General features: G+C 36.0%; 1 protein-coding gene across 5 annotated transcripts in view; it reads right to left on the reverse strand.

Moving 5' to 3' along the window:
• The window catches only part of Naaladl2 (N-acetylated alpha-linked acidic dipeptidase like 2), a 1,340,311-nt gene that overhangs the window by 576,775 nt on the left and 744,007 nt on the right, over positions 1 to 19,529 (reverse strand). For all 5 annotated transcript variants that reach the window (XM_052732134.1, XM_052732135.1, XM_052732131.1 and 2 more), the window contains 2 exons: positions 17,731 to 18,004; positions 3,742 to 3,861 (listed from right to left, as the gene is read on the reverse strand). In XM_052732134.1, coding sequence (XP_052588094.1) covers positions 3,742 to 3,861; positions 17,731 to 18,004 — 394 coding nt within the window. The remainder of the gene's footprint in view (positions 1 to 3,741; positions 3,862 to 17,730; positions 18,005 to 19,529) is intronic.

Below are 19,529 nucleotides of genomic sequence, written 5' to 3' on the forward strand. Positions count from 1 at the left end.
AATTTAAATATATTTTGATCATTTTCTTCCCCTCTCCCAAGTTCTTCCAGATCTGCTCCCTCTCCCTACCAACCCACCTTTAAGTTCTTTCTCAAAAAAGCAAGCAAAAACCTGATACAACAACAAAATACACCCCTCCCCCCAAAAACCCCTCCAGACTCTAACCAAATAACACAGAAAAACTGTTGAGTCTGTTTAATGTTGGTCAACTACTTCACCTGAACATGAGGCCTGTCCTCCAGTGGCTGATGGATCCAGTGCTACTTTATTGGAGAAAACTGATTTTCCTCTCCCAGCAGGTGTAACCTTTTCCTGAGTGGCTGGGTTTTCATTCATTCTTTCATTCATACATTCATTCATGTTTTTTAAAGTACAACAAAACAAAATATAATAAAATACAGCAAAGACTGTCACATCTGGTTGGACAAGACAAACCAACTGGAAGAAAAGAGCCCAAGAAAAGGCACAACAGGAATCCAATAAAACACTAAACTGAAAGTCATAATATATACACAGAGGACCTGCTGCAGACCCATGAAGGCCCTGTACATGTTGCTTCACATCTCTGTGAGTTCATATGAGTTTTGTTCATATTGCTTTAGAGGGCCTTGTTTTCTTGGTGTCCTCTAACCCCTCTGGCTCTTATACTCTTTATGAATTAATTTAAATCTTCAAAAATCTTAGGAAATGAAATAAGATTTACTTTCCAGTCTTTGTCCAATGTACCACTTATTTTTGCTACGTAATAAGTAAATACATCCATATTTTGATTTGGGGAATAGAATGAGAAATTAAGTGAACATTCTCCCATTTTTGATGATCCTCTAACACATGAAGTGGCCTGTTTGGGTCTTGTGCGGTCATGAGTTCACATGGCCATTTCATGGTTGGAAGCAGCATTTGAGAAGCTCCCCCCTCATCTTTGTCTCCTACATTCTTTCCATCTCTCTTCTACTTTCTCTCTGAGCCTTAGGGCTGGAGAAGGTTGATAGCTCATTTGCTTTTGAGAACAATTATCATCTGGCTTAAACAAAGGCTTCTGAGAAAAATGATATCTAGGATAAATTCAACAATGTAGACCTCACAAACATACAAAAAATAACAAATAGTACACATATGCTTCATGGAAATGAATTTTCAAAACGTAGTGTTTGTTAGGATTTTTAGATACCTAACTAGAATATTTCCTAATGATCTTCCACTTTTCTTGAAGATTTGAAAACCATAGACTTCATTGACTATTGTAGATATAGGTAGCTGGTGATTTGTAAGCAGTACTCCTCATGTATTCTGTATGTTTGTATCTCAAAAGGAAAGTCTTTCATGCAACACACACTGATCATGAACCATACAGCAATGTACTGGCATCATGATATAGAATGATGGATCTTATGATTTTCATTTTTCCTATTGTATAGCATGTTTTATCAGATAGATAAAAGAGTTCATTTTTAGGAATCTGAAAAAAATCAGGATACTTAAATCTTTAAAATTTTCAATTTAAGTTTAAAATACATATAATGAGAATAAAACATTTTAATAACTCACTCTATGACAGTGATAGAAACATGACCTACACTTTTCCATTTGTAAGAATAGCAGTAGGATTTGTAAATTTCAAGTGTGGTTTTACTGTGCTGAAATGACATAGTTAATTAATTATGTGTTCACTTATAATTTACTCCATATATTATTTTCTCCTTTATGTGAAGGCTATTGTGTTAGGACCTAGACTATAGTGGAAACTCTGTCCATTGTAACTTATTTAATTTTACATGTTATAGAGTATACACCATTTATTTATTACTGCAGATAGTGAAAATGTACACAAGAAGAAGTAAAATGCTTTATAGTATTTTATTTAAAAATTGTTTCATGGTGGAATTCATTTTAGCAAGTTGAGAATTTATGAGGATCTCAGGTCACATACTGCCTCTGAGTGCACTCTGACTTTCTGAAGATTGATCAAAGCAAATCTTAGACAAAGCTCATAGTAACAAAGAACTACCCCATACCAAATAGATTGTTAGTCCGTATTCTAAGCTTCAGACTTAAAAAAGCAGGCACAGATATGCTCTAGAGAATTGGCTGACCAGGGCACAAAAAAGACTTACCCATCCACGAGCCATACAAACTATCCACCTGACAGGAAGGTGGGTCACTGGTCCTCTACAAGAACAGCAAGTGCTCTTCACCATGGAGCCACTGCTCCAGATCTTAATTTGAAATTTTAAAGGCATTTTCTCTTTTAAAATACACAATAATTGTATAACATGTAGACTTAGGCAAGTGTAAAGATGGAGACGTCATCAATTACTAAAGTTAACCTAAGTCAAATTTCATAATTGGTACAATGAACACATTAGACCCACACACATCAACTGTGTTACTTTAGTTTCCTCTTCCATTTAAAAATACTCATTTGGTTCACCTCTGCAAATATGGAGTCATTTTCAGTATTGGATTACATGTATGTACTACTGCTAATATTTTGTTATTTTTGACCATGACTATATTTATTATCTTTTTTCTCCAATTAGAATACATTGATTGAGCATGATTTCTGCAACTATATGTGACTGTTTAAAAGTATTTATTGCATTTCAAAAGATTATTGAGCCCAGAATAATATCACTGTCCTTTTTATCTTTAAAACTATGTCACAACTATACATGATCTAACATTGATTTAAGTAATCCTTGAAAGATAATGAAAAATATGTACAGAGAATTCTCCTTCCTTCCTTCCTTCCTTCTTTTTCTTCCTTCCTTTCCTTTTTTTTTTAAACAGGGTCTTACTTTGAAGTGTTGGCTGGCCTGGAGCTATGCAGTGAGCCAAGTAGACCAGGCTAGTCTAAAACTCAGAGAGATAAACCTGATTTTGCCACCTGAGTGCTGAGACTAAAGGAATGTGCCATCATCATCCAACAGTTTTTGGAAATATTTTTTGGGCACTGGGGATTAGAAAAACCCTTAAAAATTGGATAAGAAAAAGTTCAACGTGTCTTCAGAACAAGGGACTTCCTGTGAAATAACCACAATGACCATTCTTTCTAAACAGAAATAGAAAATGAAATAAAAACCTGCAGCACTGGCTATACATTGTGCTAAATCCTTATCCAGTATTTAGTTTGAATTGCTTTAACTATACAGATGTACCTAGTGAATAAGTGTTAATAAACTTCAATTTAGATAAAAATAAATAAAAATTCTACATCTCCTTAGAATATTATATTTTAATTGGAGTCCTAAGTGTAGGCAGTCATGTGAAGTTACAGAGTTTACAAAATTAATCACAGAAGAGTATAAGTCAGTTAGATTCTGATCAGAGAAGATGGATGTACGTGGAAATCAGGCAATTTTGAGCACACATTGGAAGTTTTATATATGTCACGAGAAGATGTAGCCCAAGTTCTCTTTGTCAGCATTTAGATGTGGACCTTTATATGGCTATGCTCCTCGACTGGGAGCTCATAGACTCACCAATCCCCAAGTTAATGCATCTACTCATTTAAGGAATACAGGCATCAATTTCTTTTCTATCAAGATATTGATTTATTTAATTTGGAAATGATACTTCTTATAATTCTCTCTCTCATACACCGGAGCACATGCATGCCGCACACACACACACAAGCACACATATGCACTCTCTCCATATATATAACTTCAAAAGCCACTACCTTAAACAGCAATGAAAACTTCATTTACTCTATCACCAAATGAGAGCTTTTGTACTAACCTTATACAGCAGTGGTAATTTTCCTAATTTCAGGAGTGCAATTTGATTTGTTGTATTTTTAAATTTTGTGATCCTTTTTAAATCATCTGCAGTTCCATAACTCACGTCGATGATGTCAGCCTGAAAGAGAAGAAAATATGAAGAAAAATAAAACCTTGTAGTGAGAATGATGTCAGTTACCCAGTTGTTTGTGGTGATTCAAATCTTCAAAGGCAACCTGTGCTGTCCTAACCTTAACTCTCTAATTGACCAGTTACAATGTTGCCTCTTTACACAAGGATGAAGCTTCTCTGCCTTCTCCCTTTGAGTTGAAAACCATCTGATTGGGTTTTCTAGATTCATGTTTCATGAGTCATTTTACAAACATCAGAGGATTAATTTTTTTAGGATCAATAAGAATCATAATAATCATACCAATCTCAGGGTTGCAAGATTAACAAGTCATTATTTATTATTATTATTATTATTATCATCATCATCATCATCATCATTAAATACAAAGTCCTCTATGAATAATTGTGCACAACTGTTCAAATTGCTCACATGACCAGATATCATTGACAAATGTTATGTCACCCACCACAAATATGGCATTCTGGTCTTGAAAATATTGTACCAAATAACTATTTATGCCATAATTCCATCACACATTACCTCTATATTGTTCTTTTTAAATAGTTCCCCTTTCTCTCAAGTAAAATATTTATGAATATGTGAAACCTCTATCAGTGGTCCCGGTTCCCTTTCCTTTCGCAAAATTCTGAACTGCAGGACCCATCAAAGAGACATTCCTAGCAGGCAAGATGATTCTTTTCAGCTATGCTTTCTTTTGTAATTTTTGTTATTAAAGTAATTGTTGTTGTGGGTTCTAATGTTTATGTATTGCAAAATGTATTCTTTCAAGTTACAGCTTGCAATAGAGATGATGAAGAAAGGAGTGAGTGGAAGCGGATGGAGAAATGGGGAGGGGAAATTCAGCTAAGTCTAAGGACTTCATCTGGCAGTACACAACCAGCCTCCCTAGATGATACCTTTGAGCAAAGGATTCTGTTTCAAGAACTCATAAGTACTGTACACAGTCAAGAAGCAGAGATCAGTGGACACATGCCATTCCTCCATTCCATTTTTCATACAACAAATCTATGATCCAAGCCAGGCAGTGGTGTTACTCTCAGTTGGCAACTCTTCTCACTGCAGTTAATGTTGTCAGTATAGCCTCCCACAGGCATGGCCAAGTCCATCTAGCACTAGGTAATTCTGGATTCTGTCAAGCTGACAATTGACATTAACTGTCACTTTCAGCTATCACCTTGGTCAACATCTTCAAAACTTTGCTAACACATCAAGGCCCATTTCAGACCTTACCTATCAGATGGATTGCATTTCACTGTTACTCAATATAAACTGCTGCTAGTTTCACTTTCAAATATTCTGTGCCTGCCTCTGTTAAGGACCTCCCTGCCTTGTCCCTGTGGTGTGTGTGCATGTGTGTGAGTGTATGTGCCTGCACTGGTGTGAGTATATGTGTGTGAGTATGCATGTGTGCGTGCATATGTGCACTCAAGTGGGCTTGCATAGTTTCAAATTTTACTACTATGAAACTTCTTGCTGAGGGCACATTGCACATTATTTTTCCCAATTATTCATCATGCATTGTCAGTTGCTGAGGTTTGTATTTAAATAATTATGCAATATAGGAAAAGCTAAGTTATACTTTCAAGTGAATTTGTCAAGAAACCTAATTGTTAAAACACTTCTGTCAGAATTGGTTTTCACTATAATTTTCTTCCTATTAAAATACAATTAAGTAAGTGCCTTTAATATAACTTTTTGAGTTTACTAATATCATTAACATATAAATAACAGTTAATCTATGATCTTAAAAACCTGGTTAAATACATGATCACATATTATTAGTGAGTGCACTGCAAAAAGAAGAAAAATTGTATTTTTCATTCCAAATTAGCAAGCTATACACTAATTATTTGAGATTCAGTGGCAGAACCTAGAAATAGACTATTACTCTTTTGGTCACATTAATGAACATATTTGTCATATTTAGAAATGGTTGAGGGAAAACTTTACAGCTTTGGGTGGACAAACCCACTGGTAGATTTTTGTTTATATATACATATATACATATTTATATGTGTGTATGTGTGTGTATGACAACTACAAAAATATCAATCATGAAAAAATATTACATTACTAGATATTATCAATAGCTTACATAACCTGTCAAAAGTTCAATCAGTTTTTCACTTCACGTCATATAAAATACATGTCAATAGACCAAAGAATTTTGGCATAAAAGAGATTTTATCCTCACAATAATGTTCCTCAGCACAGAAAAAAACTATACAAATTTGTTTTAACTTACATGCAATAATTTCAATATTTACAGTAGCCTTAGTTTTCTGATGACTTGGGGTTTGACAAAAATGCATGTATTGTCTTTTGAAGATTTCTCGGAGAATATCCATTCTGAAAGTCTTTCCTATTTACCTTTAAGAAATCATAGCTGAAAAAAAAGTATTGAATTGTTCTGACACACATATACAGTGATATGTTAAGTGTCCACCCGTTCCTTCCACGTGTGGTCATTGCTACAATGACCCCTTTCTTACTACGTTTCTCCTGTCGTGTTAGAAAATCGTCCACTAGACCACCAGGAACACTCTAGTTGCCCCAAACTAGAGACAAGGTCAAATCTTATGTACAGTTTTTTTTTGGATGAGGAACAAAGAACTTTAAAATAACAACAATAACAGCAACTGAAAAGCAACAACTTATACTATTCCATGTTAAAAAGAAATAATTTTACTAGGTTAATACCAAAACTGGTCCACAATGAGAAGAAGTTGAATGCATTGTAAAAATGAATGCTTCTGGTAAAATATTTGAGAAGACATCAGCAATGAGATATTAGCAAAGCTTGGAACTGAAACATGGTTGAATGACACTCCTTACAACAGGACTTTTATGGCTTTTCATGGAATTTCCATAAATCAAAATAGTTGTTAAAAAGTCATAGAAATCAGAAAGCCAGTCTTCTTGTGGAGTATTATAGAATATTAAGATAATTAAATCATTTTAGGAAAGATATTGTGTATCAATGCTTTGCTAAATGTTCCAATTTTATTGTGAAGAAATGTTTTCCTTGAAGTGTCAAGCTTTTGAGTTGTTAATCAGACATGCTACAGAACAGGAACAATAGCCAAAATAGTATTTGATAAATTTTTGTGTCAGGAACACTCTCTACAACCCAATATTGCCACCACTTCACGATAAAGATACTGAGACTCAGAAGAAGAAAAGAATCTGTCTAAGGTCTATCACTGGAGGTCAGGAGTTGCACAAACTCTCTGGAGGCCATTTCATCCAGAAAGGTGGTTAACAACTGGATACCACTAGTGAAGAAAAATTCATGATGCTGTCTGCTTAAACAGAGCCAGTCAATCTGTGAAGCAGAGGCTCTGCTTAAAATTACATTTTCCTGGGGATAGGGGAAAGTCCTTGATGTATATGGATGAGGCCCTGACTTCAGGTCCACAGTGGACACCTGAACAGCTTGGCATTGAGGCCCAGCCCATAACCTCAGTGCTGAGAACAGACACAAGACAATCCCTACAGTGTTGTGTCAGTCACCAGAGATGAATATGTGAGCTCTAGGTTCAGGAGAGACCCTGCAACAAAAATAAGATGACAAGTGCCAGGAGACAACTGATATCAGTCTGTGGCTTCCACACAGGTTTTCAAGGACAAAAGCACTCTTTCCATGCAGATAGTCATCACACTCTTCCCCAACACACACACACAAAGTAAAATACACACACACACACACACACACACACACACACACACACATACACACACACACACACAAAGTAAAATATTTTGTAGATTTTTTTTGTTCTGTACCAGAACCATCAAAACAGAATCTCCACCAATCAATCTGTCATAGTATGTTCCATCAGCGTCATACACTTCTACAGCATCAGAAGCCCAAACAACAGGTGTTTACTTTCTGCCTATACTGCAGGCTGAGAATTTAAAAAAAAAAAGGCCTATAAATTCTTCCCTGTTGAATGATTTCTTTCTGCTTGACTCTGAACATAAGAGAGAGAGAGAGGACACATTCTTGATCTCTTAAAACCTTTAAACTTCTCTCATGAGAAACATAAAAACAAGTCACCACCCCTATACATTACTTTAACCCTAACATTTTTTCAGAAACCATGTCCAAAATTGAAGACTGAGTTTAACATGTGAATGTTTTGTTCAAAACAGACAACCTAATCTATAGCCAAGTTCTAGAAGATATTTCTTATGAGCTCTGAAGTGCTCATCTTGTAAGATGTATGCCACAGGAAGAATAAAGTTAGTTAGAAGTGAAACCAGCATCACAGAAGAGGAGCAGAAAGATTATAAGAGTTTAGGGCCATGAGTCCAGCTGCTATACAGTGTCTTCCAGGTGTAAATGGGATGTTGCACCCATGAAATCTAAACAATATGGTTACCTAAGCAAAACTTATATGACACCAGTCAACCTGCTAATGCCATAGTGGAATTTTCACAAGACTCTACCCTTAGATGAAGAAATACAGGCAATAAATATTTGCTGAGAGAGGGACAATCAGTTTTATCCAGGGATGATCCCTCTCAGATGTTATCTAATTCCAAATAGCCAGGCCTAAATACATGGACATATAAGCAGCACTGAATAGGCCCTGAACAGTAGGCTGAATGTTTTTGTGTGTGTATAAATTATATATATATATATATATATATATATATATATGTATATATTTGTTCAAATCAGTAATAATTATAGGAGAGAATGTCATGAACTTAAGAGGGAGTTGGGAGAACTTGGGAAGAGGTGGGGGGAAGGAGAGGTTGAAACAATGTAAGTGTAGTATTCATGAATAATGAAATTATCCAAAAGTAATTTACAAAAACAAGCAAAATAACTTCTAAAATATTTTTAATTTACTGAAGAAGCATTGTATTTTTAAACATTTCAGTACATTTATTTTATTATTTTGAAGTTATGGTGTGGTGTATGTGTGTGTGTGTGTGTGTGTGTGTGTGTGTGTGTGTGTGTGTGTGTGTGTAAGCATGCATTGTCATGGGATAACTCACTGCAGGACTTGCTTTCCACTAGTGTAAATTTTAAGGATTGTACTCAGGATGCCAGACTTGGCAGCAAGTGCCTCTATATTGTGAACACTGTAGCTTGTCCAAAACTCTCTATCTTATTAATGACTGGGTTTTTAATTTGAAACAGGGGGAATGTATCATGATAAGTTAATTGAAATAAAATAAAATATTATCAATTATATAAAATAAGAATAAATATGAAATGTATACTTTTTCCACAAACAAAATATAGAGGTAAAAATATTTTGGATCAAAAATTTTAACAGATGTAACAATAAAATAATAATTTTCTGTTACAATAATTTCTTTGACATTGATAATCCTATTGTTTTATGATGATATTACCACAGATTGTTTTAGTGGAAATTTTAATTTTTAGAATGCAATCTGTAGCTACTTAATGAAATGTTAGAGAGAAATGAAGGTATATATTTCATTTAATTACAAACAAGAACATTATAGCAACCAAAATATTTAAAATTTATCTATGTCAAACATTAAATATACAGCTCAAATATCCACAAAACAAATGTAAACAGGGAGCACTATTTTTCAACAGGATAGCTACTATTCTAATTTTTATTCTGCTTCATGCTCTTAAAGTCAATAATCACACTAGTTAGAAACAAATAATGAATCCCTATTAAAGTTAGCATGGTCCCAAAGTTAACTGGTATAAAAATTTAAAATTCTATAGAAATTTATAAAATTCTAGTGGAATTATTTATGCCAGATGTCTATATTATAATCCATGACAAAACTATATAGTTTATTTTTTAAAAAAAGTTGGATTTCTGATGGGCTCCCATTTTGTTGGTGTAAAAACCATACAACAGGATAGTACGGATTTCTAATGAAACATTTCTATTGATACATACACATGCTGATAAGGATGATTAAGAATCCATCAATCATGCAGTGGCCATGGTCATCCTATTCTCTTTAGAACACAGTACGCCAAGGCAACAAAACAAGATAATGTATAAATGAAGTGTGGGTGTGTAAACAGAATAGTAGACGGTGGAAGCAGTTACCACAACTCATATGGTGATATGGAGAGGAGAGAGACATCGATATTTGTAATCTAGAATGAACTGAAAAGATTCCTTATGAGTAGAACTAAGAAAAATTGGTTCAACATCACATAGATCTTTCCTCAGTTATAGAAAAATTTAGCACCACCACAACCCCTGCCCTAAAAGTTATTTCTATTGCAGCATTCTGTATGGTCACACTCTCCCAAACGTTGTATAATTATCACCTTCTAAAGCCTTGGTGAGATTTCAAAGAGGCAGATTCCTGGCCTTATCCTCATTTTATACCCAAGGAAATTGAAGCATAGAATTAGTGACAACAAGAGACCCCACCTCTGTATTTGATCCAACTAAGTAGAAGTTGGAAATTTGAGTTTTATATTTTTGCTTCTTTCTCTTAACATCATTGGCAATGAGTATTTTAATGGTTCCCCAAATTAGGTTCTATCAGAGACATGAGGTTTTGCCAAGTTTTAGTCATACCTATTCACAGATGACAAGATCATCTTGGACACACACACAAAAGGTGAGAATCTAAAAGCAGAAAATCTGAAAAACCATTTCAAGCAATCAAAGTAACCAAGTCAGACATGTGTCCATTGACAGTCTACCAGTAATGGTTGATGTTACCTGTCAATTTGAAGACTCTAGAATGACCATGGAGATGGGTCTCTGGGTATACCTGTTAGGGAATTATCTTGATTAACATTAGTTGATAGGGGAAGACTCATTCCCTGTGCAGGAGAATTCTGGACTCTACAGAATTAAGAAAATGGGCTGAGCACCAGCATGCATGTATCCATCCCTCTCTATTCCCTGTTTATGGATTCAATATAATGAGCTGATTAAAGATGCCAATATTTTTACTTCCACAGCATGATATATAAGAGGGAAAAGTAGGAGATAACTGGTTTATGGAAGATCAAAAAATGAAGTAACAAAAAATTATATAATTTCTTTCAAAAATATATGACAGATGCTAGTATTGATTCTGAAGATACAGAGGCAAATAATTTACAAAACATTGCTTTCATGAAGTTTTATCACTACTTCTCTAATAGCAGCTTTTCTATTGAGTAGATTCCTGGACATATCAGGGTCTAAGCTTCCTTTATTGCTACTCTAACCTTCGATGGGTGTCATATGAAAGGCCCTGAGGACGGATTGCTGAATGCCAAGTATGTCCTGTTACATAGATAAGATTCAGTGGCTAAATTCTAGATGAATCACTCCTTGATTAGCACATTAGAATATAAGGAATAACAAATTATGTGGGAGCCCGTTCTCGGGTTCCTCGTGGCTTTACCCAGCAGGTCCGCTTAGAGGATGATTAGGACCACGGGCCTGAGTGCAGGTGTCTGAGATGGTCTGCACTTGGCTGTGCTGGTCTTTTGCTCCACCCACTGGCATCTCTATAAAAACCCTGGGGCAGAGACAGTCAGGGCCCGTTGGAATAGGTTCCAGGCCCTCTCGAGGCTATCCTTTATTTTCTGTTTATCTCCGCAATAAATCCTTCTATCTAATATTTCCTGCTGCTCGCACTCAAGAAAACTCTGGGGAACTGTGGGGGTGGTTGGGTAAACGTCCCACAAAATTAATAACCACAGGAGGTTTTTTTGACTTAATGATGTTCATCTAATTAAGGTAAGGTGTAGTGGGTAGCCATTCCAGCTTTGATCTGGGAAGTTCCAACCGCCATTGAGACTTCAGCAACTGTCACGCCTACAAGGCGGGGCCAAGGGAGGCTCCTGGAGACCCGAGATCTGGATGGGCGGGCGCTCTCTCTGTTCTGGGACCCTGGATGGTGGAGGTGGACCAAGCAGAGCTCCAGAGAACACCGCTGGACTGTGATACACCTTCCCCAGACCCCATGACCTACCTATCCCTTGATTTGTAAGTTACGCCATTAAATAAATCTCCTTTAAACTACGTGGAGTGGCCTTAATAATTTCACCAATAGTAAGGATATTGAAGGAATTGAGAATTCATTCAGAAAACTTTTTCTGAGATGCCATGCCATGAACATACCGTAATTTTCCTTCTAAAAGCAACTGTAGCAGTTTGGAGTAATGAAAAGCAGAAGTGCTGTGTTTTTTCACCTAACTCTCTAATTCTGAAAACGTCAAAGTTGTAGAATTTACTGGTATGAGGTAGATGTTACTATAAACTATTATGCTTAAAAAAATCATATTTTCAGAAATTAAGATATAGATAAAATTTCCAAGAAAATCAGACTTATCTTTTTAAGTAACATTCTTTAAGTCAAAGCAAACCTTTAAAAATAGCTGAAATTTCCATAAAATGGTATGATAGAAATGGTCATTTAATATCATTATAAAAAGGACTGGCACTCAGGAGGAAGCAGAAAGCTGATGAGGTCGGCCAGGGTTCCAAAGAGTAACCATGTCTCAAAAAAACAAAACAAAACAAAACAAAACCAAACTTTAGATATAAATTCAGTCAAATTTACATGTGTATATTTAAATTTTTAACACTAAAGATGCCACATTTGTTGTGAAGAGATCCCAAACAGTCCATCAGTTACCTTTGCTACAAAGCTCACTTGAGGAGTGACCAGATTATCTAAAACTAGAAAGAGAAGGTCATATCTGCCTGAGGGATCACATGTCAATGTTTTAAATTAGTATCAGCTGTACGTAGCTGTCTTCTCATTTATTTATCCTCACTTGTACGTGGTTACTAAAATATGGACCCCACAAAAGAAAAAATAAAAAGACAAGTAAAATGCTGGACCATTGTCAGCATTACAGAGCTGTTTCGGGGTCACATTGCTATTTTGGTGAAGTGAAAGCTTCATCTTCAAAGTCATGTACCCAATGTTTAAATAATGGACTTCTGTTCTTGTCCCCCTGAATTCTGCTGTTGGATCAATTAGAACCAAGTACATGGAGTTCTGTCCTTTTTCATTTCCCAGCCATGGAAAACTCAAACAAAATATGAGTTATGGAAGCCATTTTTAATAGTGATTTTTTTTTTCTCTTTAAGACTTTCCAGCTAAATATTTGACATTGTGTTCAGATTTCATGGGTTAAATTACTGTGCCACGAGAGCTATACATAACAGCAAGCCATACGCATTGTGCCCAACTAGATATCATGGACTGTTGTGCGGTATTTTATTTGTATTCTGACAAATAAAGCTTGCCTGCAGATTAGAGGGTGGAGCTAGACACTAAATATCCATAGAGGCCAGGTGGTGGGGGCTCATGCCTTTAATTCCATCACTTGAGAGGCTCACACCTTGAGAGGCAGAGAAAGGAAATAATAAGGCAGGGTGGAGACAGGATCTTGGCCCTTTCATCATCCAGAGAGGGTAAGAAGTCCCTGATGGCTGCTCCTCTGCTTCTCTGTTCTTTCAGTTCATTACCCCAATATTTGACTCCTGATTTTTATTCATAAGACTAACTAGGTTTACACTTCAATGGATCACTCTACATTCACAAATAAAATATTTCGCCGGGCGGTGGTGGCGCACGCCTTTAATCCCAGCACTCGGGAGGCAGAGCCAGGCGGATCTCTGTGAGTTCGAGGCCAGCCTGGGCTACCAAGTGAGTTCCAGGACAGGCGCAAAGCTACACAGAGAAACCCTGTCTCGAAAAAACAAAAAAACAAAAACAAAAAACAAAAAAAAAACAAAAAAAAAATATTTCATCTCTGCATTACTTAAGTCTTCAAGTTAATGTATGTTTTATTCTTTATTCATAATTTCAAAGGCATTTTTCCTAATTCTTAATATTTGTCATGGTAAACAGAAGCTTAGAATATTATGTTCACACAACATGATAAATATAATAAATCTGAATTTTCAAAATCTTAAGACAAGGTTTTGAGGTTTTCTCAACTTCTTATTTAAATATGCCTACTTTCTTCCAAATAATAATAATTGTTATTATTGATCAAGCATTTCCAATTACCGGACAGACACTCTATATGTTTTTGGGATTTCTACCCACAACAACCATTTAGGTAACTGTCATTTCCCCCTGACATGAACAAGGTCATAAAGAATTAGGAGACTCGATTCCACGTTTGTGCAGTTGACAGGATAGACTCTTGAGTTCTGCTGTCGGTGGGGTAAAGCTGTTATAAATATGTCAATAACAATATATCTTATGCACAGAATGTGTTGTGGAAAACAAGATTTCCCACAAAATTGCATTACTTGGATTGTCTCATGGGCAAAGATTAAAACTTTACAGAAGGAAAACAAACCCCATTCCTAAAATGTATGGGTCTGTTAACCAATACCCTGCCTCAAAAGCAGAACATAGCAGAGGCAAAGTCTACTAAATATTAATTATGTTCTTTTTTTCCCCTGAGTCAGCCTAGTTTCAAATAAGACAAAAGAAATGATTTCATAGGAATTAGCTAAAAGCCATATTTTCAGTTTACAAAATTAATTACCTATGGTCAAACCTCATGACCAGTGTCTCCATTCCTGTGATGATATTATTGTTGCAATTCTTATTTTAGTAAAACATAAATATCTTTTTATTTCCTGATGCTAAACACATATATGCTAAATTATTTATATATCCATTTTAATATGTATTTTGCATCTGAAAGGCAACTCTCCTTAGGACCCCTTTACTGACCTACCTGTCATTATTATGGGGTAAACAATGTCACCTTTCTAGTGCACAATGAATTACAAAGAATTTGCAAAGCATACCATCCATCATGCTGGCACTAAGTAGGTTTGCAGAGTAGATATCAGATATCACAAATGCTCTTTAGACAGTTACCAGAAAGCACAAATTGGAAGCTTCTACAAAACAGTCCTATGATGAATGGCCATGACAGCTCTTCAAAGTAAAGGGGAGCTACTCCTCTGCAAATAACCTTGTCAAAAGCAAAAGTTGTGGGGAGCTTCACTGGCAGTGAAAATAGAATAATTTAAAAACTTGTTAATGGTTCTGCCTCATAGAAATTCATGAACACAGAAGGTAGTCAAAATAAGAATGGAGTTATGTCTGAATCAGCAGCAGCAGCAGCCAGTCAAGATTAGTTCAAATTGGGGAATGGTCAAAGATACACAAAAGTCACCATTTCTCTTCGAGCTGTTCTGTGTGAATTTCAATGTAACAACAACCCCTTAGAACATAGATGCAAGTGTATGCACAAGTTCTGTATGCATATATATATATATATATACAATAGTGAGCTAGAAGTGTTTTACTTTTGAATATTGTAGTCACATTATTTGAGTCTTAAAAATATCATCAGATACATATTTTCTTCATGCATCTATTTATGTACTATGTGTAATAGATTTGTGTTATTACATATTAAAATAGCTATTCTTATGTCTTTACCTAACTCACAAGACTTTTTCAAACTGAAGTCTTCAAATAGAAGAAGTTGTCTTGTGCATAACTGCATTTAGTCCTTAAACCACCCCTTCAGCTGAAGCTAAATATTTCAAAGGAATACATTCTACATCTGCTCTCATCTTCAATTTCTCCTGTCTAATAATTGGTTATTACTATTTTAAAAACTTCTTTACTAAAATTTTATCAGATATATTTAGTCCTTTTTTAAAATTGTGAATTGTCTAATTAAATACAAATGGAATTTTCCTCTATTTCTATTGTTTATGTATACATTTAAAATCTTTTTAATCAACTATAAGGAAAACATGGGACATTTAAACAATTTAAAGATACTATGTAAATTACTTAAAAGAATAGAATAACCATGGTTTGTTATATTGCACCTTACATTTTTTTAAAAATTTTGGCATTTCTGATGTATGTACAGAATGCATGTTACTAGAAGGTGATAGGGCTTCCATTTTGTGTTGTTTCTCACCTTGACTTTTAGCAGAATTTCATATAACCAGCACAAGAAGTTTCACTACTAATTAGATTTAATTTAATGTTAAATATATGCAATATTTTCTGCATAGAACTCATGTGATTTGATAAAACATACTTTTTCTGGCAATAATGGAAACACATTTTTATATCAATGAAAACACAAGGAAGCAGTCGATTTCATATTTTATTTATTCGTATTTATTTCATAAATATTCTGTAAAGCTTAGTTTATCGTATGAAACAATGAAAATATTTAATACATATCACTGATAAGATAAATATGTACAAAACTTTGAGATATCTGGAGTCAGGTCCATGGAATTGACGGTCTAACAATATTCCAGTCTCCATAGAGGACCAGGTTAAGGGAACATGGCTTTTCCATATCCCCATGATCAAGAAATCATCAATGTTTGCCAGGAGAAATTGAAAACCTAGCAGGTAGGAAAGAGTCCAAAGACTTACTAAATTCTTAGTGTTGTTTGTTGTTGTGCTTGGGGTGTGGGTTTCATTGGGGGAGGGAAATATCTGAATGTACTTGACACAAACAGAACAAAGAGGACAGAGAAACTGTGGTCCTTGTGAGTGCTTGGAATCTAGACAAAACAGATTGAATAATTTTTCACACATTACCCTAAGTACATAGCTTCTGACTCAAGGAAAAGATCTTGACTGCTTCCTTGTGTTTTCATTGATATAAAAATGTGTTTCCATTATTGCCAGAAAAAGTATGTTTTATCAAATCAAATGAGTTCTATGCTGAAAATATTGCACATATTTAACATTAAATTAAATCCAATTAGTAGTAAAACTCCTTGTGCTGGTTACATGAAATTCTGCTAAAAGTCAAGGTGAGAAACAACACAAAATGGAAGCCTTATCACCTTCTAGTACACATGCATTCTGTACACACTTCAGAAACCCCAAAATAAAAAGAAAATGTAAGGTGCAATATAACAAACCTTGGTTGTTCCATTTTTAAAGTAATTTATATAGTATCTTTAAATTGTTTAAATGTCCCATGTTTTCCTTATAGTTGATTAAAAAGATTTTAAATGTATACATAAACAATAGATATAGAGGAAAATTCCGTCTGTATTTAATTAAACAATTCACAATTTTAAAAAAGGACTAAATATGTCTGAAAAAATTATAGTTTACATTGAGTCAGAGCAGCTGCTATACAAAGCAAACATGCCATTGTTTCTCTCATGCATGTTGTGTGCACTCTGTGCCATGCATTGTTCCACAGGACTCAGTTAGATTAGTTATTTTAATTCTCACGGTGGTCCTCAAGTGGAAGATTAGTGATGCTTCACACAGAGCTAAAAAGTTCAGCATCATATGAGGTAGAAAATAGTGAGTACCTACAGTGTGAGCTTTAACTCACTCACAAAGCTCTAGAAGTTTTGTTCTTAACCAGAAAGCCAAAAGAATTACCAAAGCTAGCTAACCCTGAGAGCTAGAGAAATAGTCCACACCTGGCTCCTCTTCACACATTTGCCATCATGAATGCCAGCATGCCGCATTCAAATCCCAAATGTGTGAATAATCACATCAATTTTCCTCTTCATTTCTTATGTGCATAAACAATCTCAAATGCAATTCTTGCCATTTCTATTCTCTCCCTACATATCAACATATTCAAATTTGCCTCCTTCAAAACCATAAATGAGATTCTCTTGAAATATATGGACTGAGGAAAATGTGAATAACTCAGTTGCACCTTCAACACCTTCGAATTAAATTCGTGTAACATATTTTCACTTTCAAAATGTGACAAGTAAAGATTCAGGCACTTCCCATCTTCTTTGATCGCTGGCATTGCTACACAGAATATATTTAATGGCTACTTTTGTATGCGCACCCTGCCAGTTAGTTCAATTTAGATGAAAGCTGTTGTTTTCTAATTCCATTTCAGGAAAAAATGACAGAGACAAATGGTCAAATTACCTGGAGAGTTCCTTTGGCAGAATAGGCTGCATATGAGGAAAGCAGATCTTGGCTATGGCCTCTTCTGTCTTCTTCCCTGCAAGGTTGGCCATCAGGATAAAAGCACTGGCCAGTGCTGCTCACAGTGATGGTGCCTGGAGAGGACCCAGGGAAATCCAGCAACACTGAGTAGTTCATCAACTGTGTATCTTCTAAGCCCAATGCAGTCCAGTGAGTCTTAATCTTCTTTGAAATCTCCAGGTCATCTTCACTTTTATAGAGTTGTACCCAAGTTCTGAAAATTTTAAAAGCACATTTAAAAACTAGAGGAAGTCTTTACAATTTGGATATATGACTATTCATCTGTGAGCAATTATTAATAGATTTTATGGGATATTGAAGGATAAATGTGACAAGATCTGACCCTAAGAGAGTTACAGAGTGGTAGAGGTGAGGTGCATGAAGGCGATCATATTAAATCAAAGCAGGATGAATTTATTTTTCAAGTAGGACTACAAGGAACTATAAATACAGACTAGTGCTTTGTGACTTCTGATTCTTCTATCAACATTAACAAAAATCCATGTAAATCAGGTCCCACACCAGCTATCATGTTTCTTGAGATAGTTTTCATTATGTTTAATACGGTTCCATGTAAGAGTCTAACAGGGAAGACCCAAAGAGGGATGCATGGATTGCCCTGGGAAGGGGAAATAGATGAGATCTCCATGAGTAAACTGAGGATGAGGGGTGGGAAATCAAGGGTAGGTGATAAGGGATGAGAACATAAGGAAATGGGATGGTCGAGCTGGAACACGGAGGGAGGGGGAAAGCAATGAAAGAGATACCATGATAGAGAGAGACATCATGGAGATAGAGAAAAACCTGGGGCTAGGGAAGTTGCCAGGAATCCCCAAGGATGACCCCAGTCAGGGCTACTAGCAATAGTGGAGAGGGTGCCTGCACTGAACTGGCTTGCCCCAGAGATCAGACTGGTGAATACTCTAACTGTCATCACAGAGCTTTTTTCCATTGGCTGATGGAAGCAGATGCAGAGATCCACAACCAAACACCAGCCAGAGCTCCAGGAGTCTAGTCGGAGAGAGAGAGGAGGGACTCTATGAGCAAGTGCATCGGGATCATGATGGGGAAACATGCAGGGACGACCAAACCAAACTAGAGGGAACTCATGAAAGTTGGATCAATTGCTGTGGAGCCTGCTTGGGACTGGACTAGGCCGTCTGAATGGAGAGACAGTTGTGCACCTTGATCTGCTTGGGCGGGTGGAGGTAGGATCAGAATCCGTCTCTCGTGCTTGAGTGGGCTTTGTGGAGCCCACTCTGACGGGACACCTCATGCAGCCTTGAGGCAGGGAGAAGGGGCTGGACTTGCCTCTTCTGAATGTGCCTCCCCATGGGAGGCCTTGCCTTCTTTTGGTTGGTAGTGGGGGGTGGGTTGGGAGAGGGAGACTGGGGGTGCGGGAGAAGGGAAGAGGGGGATCTTTGATTGGTGTGTAAAATGAATGAAAAAAAATTTCTTAATAAAAAAGAAAGAAAGAAGAGAACTGAATAATCTACACCTACTGATATTTAAAAGAGAACTCTGTTATGTCCCCTTTCCACACTCAATGTTTAAGTTTGGGTCTGAAATGCTCCTGGCAGGGTCATGTGTTTTAATTTCTTGTTTCTTAGAGATGTGGGAGACTAAGAAACTTCAGGAGCTTGGTGCCACTTACGGTGATCCTTGAAGGAGATCATCTCACATGATCTGTAGCTTAGCTCTTTTTATCTGTATCGATCAAGAGATGTGAAAAAGCCATG

Source organism: Peromyscus californicus, unplaced genomic scaffold (assembly GCF_007827085.1).
Source record: "Peromyscus californicus insignis strain IS unplaced genomic scaffold, ASM782708v3 Scaffold_9__1_contigs__length_137607984, whole genome shotgun sequence".
Classification (NCBI taxonomy): domain Eukaryota; kingdom Metazoa; phylum Chordata; class Mammalia; order Rodentia; family Cricetidae; genus Peromyscus; species Peromyscus californicus.